This window comes from the organism of the source record quoted next (genome assembly GCF_019968985.1).
Source record: "MAG: Porospora cf. gigantea B chromosome Unknown PgB_NODE_880_length_9871_cov_126.402, whole genome shotgun sequence".
Taxonomy (NCBI): domain Eukaryota; phylum Apicomplexa; class Conoidasida; order Eugregarinorida; family Porosporidae; genus Porospora; species Porospora cf. gigantea B.
The window spans coordinates 1-9,871 of NW_027179321.1; the positions used below are offsets into that span (position 1 = coordinate 1).

General features: G+C 53.5%; 7 protein-coding genes across 11 annotated transcripts; 6 read left to right on the top strand and 1 right to left on the bottom strand.

Moving 5' to 3' along the window:
- Window positions 1–292: 292 nt before the first annotated feature.
- On the top strand, window positions 293–559 carry KVP17_000429 (uncharacterized protein; the record flags this gene model as incomplete). Its single annotated transcript, XM_068522024.1, has 1 exon — window positions 293–559. One exon carries the CDS (start codon window positions 293–295, stop codon window positions 557–559), a length of 267 nt encoding a protein of 88 aa, XP_068371286.1.
- A 145-nt stretch (window positions 560–704) lies between these two features.
- Window positions 705–2,107, top strand: KVP17_000434 (uncharacterized protein; the record flags this gene model as incomplete). Of its 3 annotated transcripts, XM_068522066.1 has the most annotated exons (2): window positions 756–1,264; window positions 1,291–2,107. In XM_068522066.1, coding segments are annotated over 2 exons (1,326 nt in total), but the record flags the coding sequence as incomplete, so codon positions are not given. The 3 variants fall into 3 exon arrangements, with proteins under 3 accessions (XP_068371294.1, XP_068371293.1, XP_068371295.1); XM_068522067.1 differs by lacking the exon at window positions 1,291–2,107 and having other exon boundaries at window positions 705–1,268; XM_068522068.1 differs by lacking the exon at window positions 756–1,264 and having other exon boundaries at window positions 1,283–2,107.
- Window positions 2,108–2,754: 647 nt separating this feature from the next.
- KVP17_000432 (uncharacterized protein) lies at window positions 2,755–4,191 on the top strand (the record flags this gene model as incomplete). The annotated part of the gene is made up of 1 exon (XM_068522038.1): window positions 2,755–4,191. The coding sequence occupies one exon, from the start codon at window positions 2,755–2,757 to the stop codon at window positions 4,189–4,191; it is 1,437 nt and encodes a 478-aa protein (XP_068371291.1).
- Window positions 4,192–4,792: 601 nt separating this feature from the next.
- Window positions 4,793–6,097, bottom strand: KVP17_000428 (uncharacterized protein; the record flags this gene model as incomplete). Its single annotated transcript, XM_068522023.1, has 1 exon — window positions 4,793–6,097. The coding sequence occupies one exon, from the start codon at window positions 6,095–6,097 to the stop codon at window positions 4,793–4,795; it is 1,305 nt and encodes a 434-aa protein (XP_068371285.1).
- A 141-nt stretch (window positions 6,098–6,238) lies between these two features.
- Window positions 6,239–6,703, top strand: KVP17_000430 (uncharacterized protein; the record flags this gene model as incomplete). The annotated part of the gene is made up of 1 exon (XM_068522025.1): window positions 6,239–6,703. The coding sequence occupies one exon, from the start codon at window positions 6,239–6,241 to the stop codon at window positions 6,701–6,703; it is 465 nt and encodes a 154-aa protein (XP_068371287.1).
- Window positions 6,704–6,834: 131 nt separating this feature from the next.
- On the top strand, window positions 6,835–7,644 carry KVP17_000433 (uncharacterized protein; the record flags this gene model as incomplete). Its single annotated transcript, XM_068522047.1, has 1 exon — window positions 6,835–7,644. One exon carries the CDS (start codon window positions 6,835–6,837, stop codon window positions 7,642–7,644), a length of 810 nt encoding a protein of 269 aa, XP_068371292.1.
- Window positions 7,645–7,715: 71 nt separating this feature from the next.
- On the top strand, window positions 7,716–9,577 carry KVP17_000431 (uncharacterized protein; the record flags this gene model as incomplete). Of its 3 annotated transcripts, XM_068522036.1 has the most annotated exons (7): window positions 7,716–8,200; window positions 8,227–8,328; window positions 8,357–8,563; window positions 8,591–8,790; window positions 8,819–8,951; window positions 8,978–9,129; window positions 9,156–9,577. In XM_068522036.1, the coding sequence occupies 7 exons, from the start codon at window positions 7,716–7,718 to the stop codon at window positions 9,575–9,577; spliced, it is 1,701 nt and encodes a 566-aa protein (XP_068371289.1). The 3 variants fall into 3 exon arrangements, with proteins under 3 accessions (XP_068371289.1, XP_068371288.1, XP_068371290.1); XM_068522035.1 differs by lacking the exons at window positions 8,227–8,328; window positions 8,357–8,563; window positions 8,591–8,790; ... (1 more) ...; window positions 8,978–9,129; window positions 9,156–9,577 and having other exon boundaries at window positions 7,716–8,204; XM_068522037.1 differs by lacking the exons at window positions 7,716–8,200; window positions 8,227–8,328; window positions 8,357–8,563; window positions 8,591–8,790; window positions 9,156–9,577 and having other exon boundaries at window positions 8,910–9,137.
- Window positions 9,578–9,871: the final 294 nt, after the last annotated feature.

Below are 9,871 nucleotides of genomic sequence, written 5' to 3' on the forward strand. Positions count from 1 at the left end.
CGACGAACTCTTGGAAGCCGAACGCTACCTGCTTCAGAACGTACACAAGTGTTTCGAAACCCAGTCGTGTCCAGATGTCTACGAAGCCTTCCGAGTGATTGAGACGCAGCTTGAAAGGGTCGTGCAACCAAGAGGCCTGCGCCACGTAAACGCAAAGCCCATGTTCGCTAGACTGCGAAAACCCCTGTTCGCTAGACTGCGAAAACCCCTGTTTGCTAGACTGCGAAAAGTGGCTGCATAATAAGTCTACATGAACAAGTCTACATGTATGCATGAATAACTCTACATGTGAATGATTTCGCCAGTGCTACTTTACAAGGGGGATGATTCCACATTTGCCTTGAAGGCTGCGGGGAGGCATGGCGGGCCCTTGCTCAATGGCGTCGAACAGGAAGTCCTTGAACTGACACAGTACGTCGTGGTCGATGACATGAGCCCCATGAAATTCTACGAACTTGTAGGGCACATCACGCCCAAATCCAAGCTTTCGAAAGTGCTCTATGGAACGATTAAATCGGACTTCGAATGGGCTTGTAGAAGCGCCACGCAGGCCCTGTAACGCCTCATGTCGGCGTCGAAGGCGTCCATGACCACATCATGGTCCCAGCGATACACCTCCATTCCACTCAGGATTCCGGCTGCCAACGGGGGGGTTCGAAGCGAGAACAGTAGGTCTGACGTTAGCATCGTCCATTCCACTCACCATGCTGAATCCTACGACTGACACACAAGAGTCAGGAAGCTTTAACACACAGCAGGCCTCATCCACGATTCCCACCTCGCAATCTGATGAGGCGCTGTACTACATGCGGTATTTCTACCGGCACCATGCTATTGCGCTGGACGGACGAATGCTCTACGATGACTGGTATGACGAGAACCGGGTGCGTCTGGCACCCGGCTTCGTTGGCACGCAACGAGAATATCTCAAGGTAAAATATGGACCTAATCCTGACAAAGGCCCACTGGAATCCACCGTTGAGGCTTCCTCCACTCCGTCCGAGCGTACCGGCACTCCCGTGGAGACTTCATCCACTCCGTCCGATGTTACTGAGGCAACCACCAGGTATCCAGCGTGGAACGTGAACTACCACTCCTGGCCCGCAGCATGCACCCTCCCCATCCACGGCTCCAACGTCATAGGAGCTCTGACACAGCTTTTGGCGGAGGTGCACGCAGTTATCCCTCTCGACGCCACCCATAAGGAGGAGCTTCGGGAGTTCATCCGTCTCAGCCGGACGACGCTTACCTCGTTGTCGACATCGTAGATATCCTCACGTACATGCACAGTCTGATCCCTCTCGATGCGAGCCACAAGACGGAGCTCCTGCAGTACATTTCCCTTTTCGAGATGTTGTACGGCCATCTAGAGAATGCGACAGACGCTGACTTCGACGTATTGCGAAAGCAACTGGACGTGGACGTTGAACTGTCCTCCGATGTGAACTACGCTGCCTTTTTGAAGGCGGAGGGCGAGTTTCTCCGAGAACTTCCTTTCTGCCTGGTGAATCAGGAGAAGTGCGAAGTCAGTCTCGAGGGTACGCTGGAAGTTCTGAGCCGAGAGGTTGACAAGGCCGAATTGGCCCTCCGCTCCACGACTCCTTCACCCCCCTCCACGACTCTTGCACCCCCCACGACTCTCTACGCCAAGTGGAACCTGGATCTCACCCAGTGGCCGGAGTCGTTCACTAAACCCTGGGCAGATGCGTTAGTTCAGGGATTACTCAAGTTCTTGGCGGAAACGCACCACGAATTCCGGCTGCCCCAAAGCCTGAAACAGGAGATGCTGCGCTTCTTGGCGTTCCTCGAGGAGCGCTACCCTACCAACATCAACAAGAATGCTGTGGAACACCTTAACCGTCTACGACACAACCTCGCGTTGCCCTTCAAAGTCCAGGAGCGGCTCGACTACGACAAGCTTTTGGAAGCCGAACGCTACGTGCTTCAGAACATACACAAGTGTTTCGAAGTCGTGCCGTGTAAAGATGTCTACGACGCTGTCGGAGTGATTGAGTCGCAGCTTGAAAGGGTCGTGCGACCGAGAGTCCTGCGCCACGTAAACTCAAAGCCCCTGTTCGGGACTAGACTGCGAAATGTGGCTGCATAGTGAGCAAGCATTTCAAGGTTCATGTATGCATGCATAAGTGTACGTGTGAATGATTTCGCCAGTTCAAGGGGAGGCATGGCACCCAATGGCGTCGAACAGGAAGTCCTCAAACTAACACAGCGTCGTGGTCGATGACATGAGCCCCATGAAATTCTACGAACTCACAGCGCACATCACGCACGCCCAAATCCAAGCTTTCGGAGTCGGCGTCGAAGGCGTCCATGACTACATCATGGTCCATATCCATTCTACTCAGAATTCCGGCAGCCAATGGGGCGTTCGAAGCGAGAACATGTCTGACGTTAACACCGCTCCCTGCGGAAGGACGACTGCAGACTCACCATGCTGAATCCTACGACCGACACACAAGAGTCAGGAAGCTTTGACACACAGCAGGCCTCAAACCCAACAAGAAGTGCCACGATCCCTGGGTGTTTGGATGAGGAAGGCCGAGGAGTCCCTGATTCAGCGACTGGAGGAGTCGTTTGAGGCTCTAAATTGCCTTAACAGGTGCGAATGCTGAAGCTGTTGGCGGTGATGAGTTAGTTTGTGATGGCGTTTGTTATGTCATTGCGAAATGTCATAAAGCAGACGAATCACAGGTGCGGTGTTTTTTTTTGACGGAAGGTTCTATTAGGATTTCTAATATGAAAAGCCCAGTGGTTTGCTTCTCCTCGGTTGCAATCGCCTCTGTGGTTAATGACTGCAAAGCCCTCTTGATTCCACCGGCCTCGCCATGGGATTTGGCGGCCTGCCAAGGCTACTGCCACACCTTCTCTGCGCCTGCCATGCAATCTTGGTGCTCAAACCAAACCTCTGGCGCTGCCGTCGCCCGCTGCGTCGTCCGCTACGCGCCGTTCTGTGCAATGGTGGACAGAGGAACGGGTGTCGAGACTCCTACGGTACCACATGTGACCTCTTTAACTCGGACTGCAGCGGAGGTGGAGCGCGCTGCTGGATGCAGGATGGGTAGTGGTGCCTCATTCGTGGGGTACTCTGCGCCTCGTAACCCCGAGAGAGACGGGATATGGACCATGGTGGGCGAGAAGATCACGGTGTATGAGGCGCCCTCTGCGCCACTCGGATGCTCCAATGACGTCCTTCTCCCCCGTGGTGGAGTTACCTACAGTTGGAAGGAGTTCTTCAGTCTGATAGGCAACGCCAAGCTCGAATGCGCTGGGTGGGACCAGGAGAAGCACGACCACGCCAAGAGGAACTCTGTCGCCAATGGCAACTGCTCCGGGGCTCCATACTTCACCTTCGATAACCTGGCCCTAGCCGCAGGCATGTTCCCGGACTTTCTGGCGTCCAGTAGCACTGCAGCCAACTCATTGGAACTAGCCGCCTTCATGGCCAATTCATCCAAGGAGACCACTGGCGGCTGGGCCTCCGAAGGATATTCCGGCTGGGCTTGGTGCCACGGGTTCGAAATAGGCCACCCCGGCAGTATGTACGGAAACCAATACGACCTCACAAGCAGTGAGCGCTGTGCCTCTTGGGGCGACCAACAGGCCACTCTCACTGCGTATTTCCCGAGGGGCTCGATGAACATCGGCTACTACGGCAGAGGGGCGTTTCATCTCACGCGCTGTTATAACTACGGCTGTTTCCGCAACTTTACAGAGACCTACCTCGGCCTGCCCCGCACACCAAAGCGAGACTTCCTGGCGAATCCCGGGTTCGTTGCCACCGAATGGCCCTTTGCTTCTGCGCTCTGGCTCTGGATGTCCCCAGAGGAGGCGGGTAACAAGCCCTCCCTGCACTCCATCACGTCCATGTGGGAGCCCAATGGGGTACTCAGCGTTGACAATGCTGGACGGTCCAATGACTTCGGCTATCTTATCAATGTTATTAACGGTGAGATTGAGTGCGGATCCAGTGCTCATGACGGTCCCAAGATCCGAGTTGACTACATGACGAAATACATGGATCAACTGGGAGTTGACACCAGTCAGTACCGAAAACAGCTCCAGACAGCTGGGGGTTGTGTAGGCCAAGCCAGCCTAAACTCTCAGCCCTTCCTCCATTGGAAGCACCCAGACGGTAGCCATGACGGCGGTAACACGGGTAGTAGATGCACCTGAGCTTCGAGAACGTGATCTCGTAGAAGGACTTTTGAACAGCGCGCATGAAACGTAACTAAAGATGCTGGCTGTGTTGAGCTTGATAATTCGGTCAGACTTATTGACTGATAGGTAGACACGTGGAGATTACAGATCTTTGAACAAATGACACTAGACACATGGAATACATCCAGACGGGTACTCCTCGTCAGGACGCGGCATCCTTATTGACACCTAGCTCGTGGAGCTCTCACTCGAGGTCTCATAGCTGGACGAGGTATTCAGATCAGCAGCCCACGCAATGGTAGCGCCTGGGAAGTGGATTCCATTGTAACAGGCAGCGTATTTCACATTCCAGGTGACCCAGAAGAGTCCAGAATTGAGACTGCCGTTTCTAACGTTGAAGAGCGTAGAATTGGCGTAGATCGCGTAGAGGTGAGACCCCCAAAGAAGAACAAAGGCTTGGGCCCGCAGCACTGTGCAGCTTTAGACGTGCGTGGACGCACTGTGCAGCTTGTTCTTAGAATCCATTGAAACTACGAAGTGAGTGTGGAGTGAGCCCGTTTCACGCGGGTCGTTCGTTTGGAACTATGAACGTTTAATCGGATTCAGATACACTTATTCATTTATGGCGCCACGAGGTCAACTTTGACCACAGCGACTTTGTCTCCGGCTTGGTTGGCGCCGGATCGACGTCGAGCTCGGTGACACCTCTGAGCCCTACCTGCAACGCCGCAATGTAGGTTCGACCCTTGCCCTCCTTGTAATCGAGGTCCACATTCTGTTTTACCTTCTTCAATATGTCCGTCGAATTTGAAGCGTATGCCAGCATAGCTGGAACCAGACTATTGAGGCATATGGAATTAGGTCTGAATTGGTCGTGACCCCCGGTCGCCGACGGGAACTTGTCCGTCTCCGATTGTGTCGGAGAGGCGACGCGAGTGAGCGCTTTCAGATCTTTAGGTGGATCTGGTGCTCGTCGCGTGGGACGGAGGCGGTTTTCAGATGAGTGGATTGTTTCCTCAGCAATTGCGCCAAGATTGCTTGACGGGGGTTTCGGACTCGTAGGTGTCTTCGGGATGGACAACCAGCTTGGTTCCTTACCAGACAATCCAGGCGGTGCGCTGCGAGGCGGCCGGCCAAGGCTGGCGTTTGACATAGATGGAGATGTAGGTCCACGCAGATCGAGAGACAAGTTGGGCTGAGAGAAGGAGCGAGTGGGTGACGCATGCCGAGCAGGGCGACCGGAGTGTTGAGATGAATGAACCGTGTTGAGATTGCTAGTGGGTATCGTCGGAGTGGAACACGCCTTCAATGGTATTCGGCCCTGCGATGGAGGCACAAACAGACCTCGAGTTTCGTTGGGCGGAGAGGCTAAGCGAGTAGGGTGTGTAGGTCGCTGAGAAGGGCGACCGGAGTGTGGAGATGAATGAACCGTGTTGGGATTGGTGACTGCAGAAGAGCCGAACGTACCCAACGATACCGCAGGAGACAGTGTTTGTGTTCGTCGTACGATCTTCACGAACGTCCAGTCTGGGATCGGCTGCGGAGGTTCAGGAAAGGAGATTTTGCATGGTGGGATCGGTGCACGACCTTTTTTCTTCGCCTTGGTACCCTTGACGTGCAGATTGCTCATTGAGCGCGACATCGGACGCATCGACGCCATCACCAGTGGCCTTCCTGTCGAGAGGTCTTCCACGGATCCTGACTGGCCCACCTTCGACTGGGGTGGCAGATCCTTGTTGCTTCGCGATCTTAGGATCGCCTCAGGAGGCGTGTTCTCATGAGACGCGGGTGCGATGTAACTTGTAGGGTTATGGGGGACTTGATCATTGAATTGCTCGTCAGGAGCATTGACTTGATCAATGTAAAAGACTGAAGCGAGGACAGCGGAGTTTGGAGAAGTTTGCGAGGTGACGCGCAACATGTCGATATTCTGAAAAGTTTATGAAATATTTGCTTTTTATTGATCATGGTGTTGGTTATTCGATCTTGTTACGTTTAGATGGATGTGACTTTACGACACCAATTCTACCCCTCAAAACCCAATGAATTGTACATTTTAGGAATGAGCCAAGAGATCTTGCTTCACGTCAACACGAAATTCGGCTGTAAGTTGGGCTGCTGTCTCTGGACGTGCTTTGGTGTCAGAGGCCGCACATACCCAATAAAGGTAAAGGCTGTCGACCAAGTACGGTCCATTTACGATGCTGTGAAAAGCTTGAACCCCGACATGGCTGACAAGGAGTTTACGCTTACCCACCGAAACCGCCTCTTGGACCGAGAGGACCGCTTGGTACAGACCGATATCAAAGATGGCGATAAAGTCGTCATGATTGCTGGTGTGCACTACTGTTGCAAGAAGCCTTTCCGGTCGGATCCAAATCGGAAAGTTCCTGCGAATCAGCGACGGCCCTACTACGGGACAGCAGGTCAGATATTTGTCGATGACAAGCCCGTAGAGCGCCCCCCTTGGGTGCCAGCCGTGACTGACGACCACGACGAGGTTGAGCGACGCATGAACGCTGTCTAGCTCTTCGCCAGGTTCTATTTTATTTTTACTGATTCAAAAGGTTCGATACATTTACTATTAGTGGAAGCTAGTACAACCTGCGAGCTGTCATTGGAAATAAGTGATACTCAAGAGGAATAACAGAGATTAGCATGTTTTCGTCTGGCATCCGGTCTCCTACTGGGTCACGCATAATAACTCGCCACCGTCGACCAGTCCATATCGCATGGTACCCGTCGGAAATCCGATCTTGCGTGGTTCATCTCGGCCCCGCCGACAAGGCATTCGGAGTACAAGCTCATAGAGCCCCGCCTACGCCTCGAAAAGCGAGCTCGGCCTGCGAACGCCGGCACCCCCAAGGTCCGCCAGCCAGGCCTGTGAGTCCGCTGTATATTGGGTTGGGCCATGCTCTATACGTCACCGATGTTGAAGCTATGACCAGCGAGGCAACGACTCCCGCCGTCGTTGCTGGTTGCTCTGCAATCTCCTGCCGGTGCTTGTCCCTCTTGGACGCCGCGGAGAAAGATCTGCTTCATGTCGCAGCGGCTCGAGCAATCCTTCAGCAGCATCCTCAGCTGTTGGCTCTGAGGAGTGTATCCAGCAACCGAGCAGTCATGGCCCTACTCCGCCAGGATATTCCCGCATCACTGGCTCCGGTTCTATTGAAGGGGTCGCAGGTAGATCTAGTCCAGGTTCGAAGGAGGCTCGTCGAGGTGCAGAACGCCACCAATCGCTTGGCGGGGCTGGCCTCACGCTTGACGGGCCTTCTGTCAGCACATGTCGCCCGCACGCAGGTTGACCTGTCTCTCGACGCCGAGCGCGGCTTGGACAGCGTCCGCGAAATGGAGTGCTGGCCTCTGCGCAAGACCCTTTGCCGGTTGGCGTCTCTTCTCACGTTTGCTCAAGCGATGACGACACTTTGGTGCGACTCCAGCGGCCTGGAGGTGGCACGAGCAGCTTGAGCGAGATTTTAGGGTGGCACGAGAAACTTTAGCAGATTTTAGGGCCATAGTTTGCAAAAGCAGGTGATAAAATGAAAAAATGGCTGCTCGTTTGGCTGACGTTCGCTGACCCGCTGGATGGTGTTGTGCGCCATTTCGAAGACCGGCAACTGCTCCAACTGGGCGTCGATACGACGACTGGAAATTACAAGGACACGACGACTGGACATTTCAAGGAGTCGACGACTGGAAATTTCAAGGAGTCGACCACATCACCCTCATCCCAACCAGCGAATCATCCGATTCGGGCGCCTTCCAAGAAGCGTGCGGGATCTTTGTGGCCATGGCCTGTTGAACCGCCGAATCTCACTCGGGAGGCGCTGATATGCGCTCTGAACACAGAGCTCAAAGGTCTATCTGGGGAACGGGCCATCACAGACTATCTCCTTTGCGTTTCCTGTCCTGATGTTCCTCCCTACGACCAGCGTAAGGGCAAAGTAATGGTGGGCGTCGGGTTGCGGATGCTGAAGATTAAGGACTTCAACCTGTTCACGGGCGAGTTGGTAATCACTGTCTGGTGAGGTCCCTTTCTGTCAATGATAGGTTGCGTCTCTTTTGGCAAGACGACAGGCTGTGGTACCGAGGACGGGACCATTCTGATTTCTGGCTCTCATCCCAGGATTTCATCCCCATGAAAGTTAACAAGTGAGCTTTCGCACCCACCCGAATGTAGCCCTGGCAGCGAAACCATATGGCTGCCGGATGTGAGGGTGTCGAACTCGGTGAATGAGAACCTACAAGAGTCCTCAAACTACTTCTTCGATGTCATGGTTTTCGACGGTGCCTTCATGGCAAGTCGGCAGTGGAATGTACTGTGGTCGCGACTGTTAGTCTTCAAGACTCGGTGCTCCATTTACGTCGCAGCTTTCCCTTTTGATACGTAAGGAGCACTTGCCTTCCTTACAAGACAGTACTGCCATGTCAAACTGCAGAGCTGGACTCAAAAGCTCTCTACGTTTCACTTCGCTCTGCTGTCATCTGGATACCCCCCTCCGATTCAGTTCGATCTCAACGTCTCCGGAGAGATTTTTGACATCCGCAAGACGGACATCCGAATCGCCACGAGCGTTAGCGAGGTGAACGCCTACATGGGCCACAAAGACATCCGTAGGGCGCGCGTCACCTGCACATGCAGTTCTGGAAACACCACAGGTGAATTTCTTCGTCCGGCTCCAGAGGAAGCCGCACTACTACATCGTCAACTTTGTCTGGCCTCTGCTGCTGGTATGTTTCTTCGGCTATCTGTCTTTCTGGTTGCCCTTCTACTGGTGGGCGCGGCGTTGGAGACACACAGGTACGATCGCATTGTCCTGTCAGTGTCAATTGTCCTGACCGTCTTTGCTGTCATGCTCTTCACTGCAAACGCTCGACCTCCAATGGGAGATGATACGTGGCTTGACATCTACCAGGCAGGTTGCATTGTACTCTGCACGGTGCCGGCAATCGGTATGTGAAGGTTACTTTCGAAACAGAAACTGTCGTGATCAGCCATCTCCGTGATCGAATAGAGAGACTTAACGAAATCGCCAGGGCACGCAGGAAACTCGATCAAGAGCTCACCTCGGACCCGTTACATCACGCGCCTCTTCCAGATCCCGTTGCACTGCCGCTGGTCATTGACCGGCTGTTCCAAGTAGTCTACCCAGGCTTTCTGGCGGCCTTCATCCTGGACCGTCTCTTCGCAGTGAATATCAACAGCAACGCGGCCTTCCTTGAGTTCTTTAGCGGGACGTCGACGGTAGTCTTTGCTGCAGTGATTATTGGATCGTTGGCAGTTCTATGGTCCATAGCGTTGCTTTCCCATTTTTCCAGCGTTATCGAGTTGGAAAGCCATGACTTGTCGCTCTATGCAATTTGGTGTCAAGCGTTTGGTCGAAGAGAGAAGGAAGAATGAGGAGTACATCTTGCATAAATGGTGAGCCGAACTCTTTTGTCTACGCTCCTACATTTGTCAAAACTGCGGCACAGACTTCTCATGCTATTGTGTGTCTAGAGCACACAAGTAATGTTGACGTGTGTATTGCTGCTGGCTTCGGCTGTTGTCGGATCTGGCATTAATGTGGAGGAGGTCGACGCCAAGTGCTATCTGAAGAACCAGGAGTACCGAGACCACACTTACAGAATCATCTCGCAGATCTCTTTGTCGAGATGCTAAAGCTGAGGGTTGCTTATTTGCGACTCTTTATGA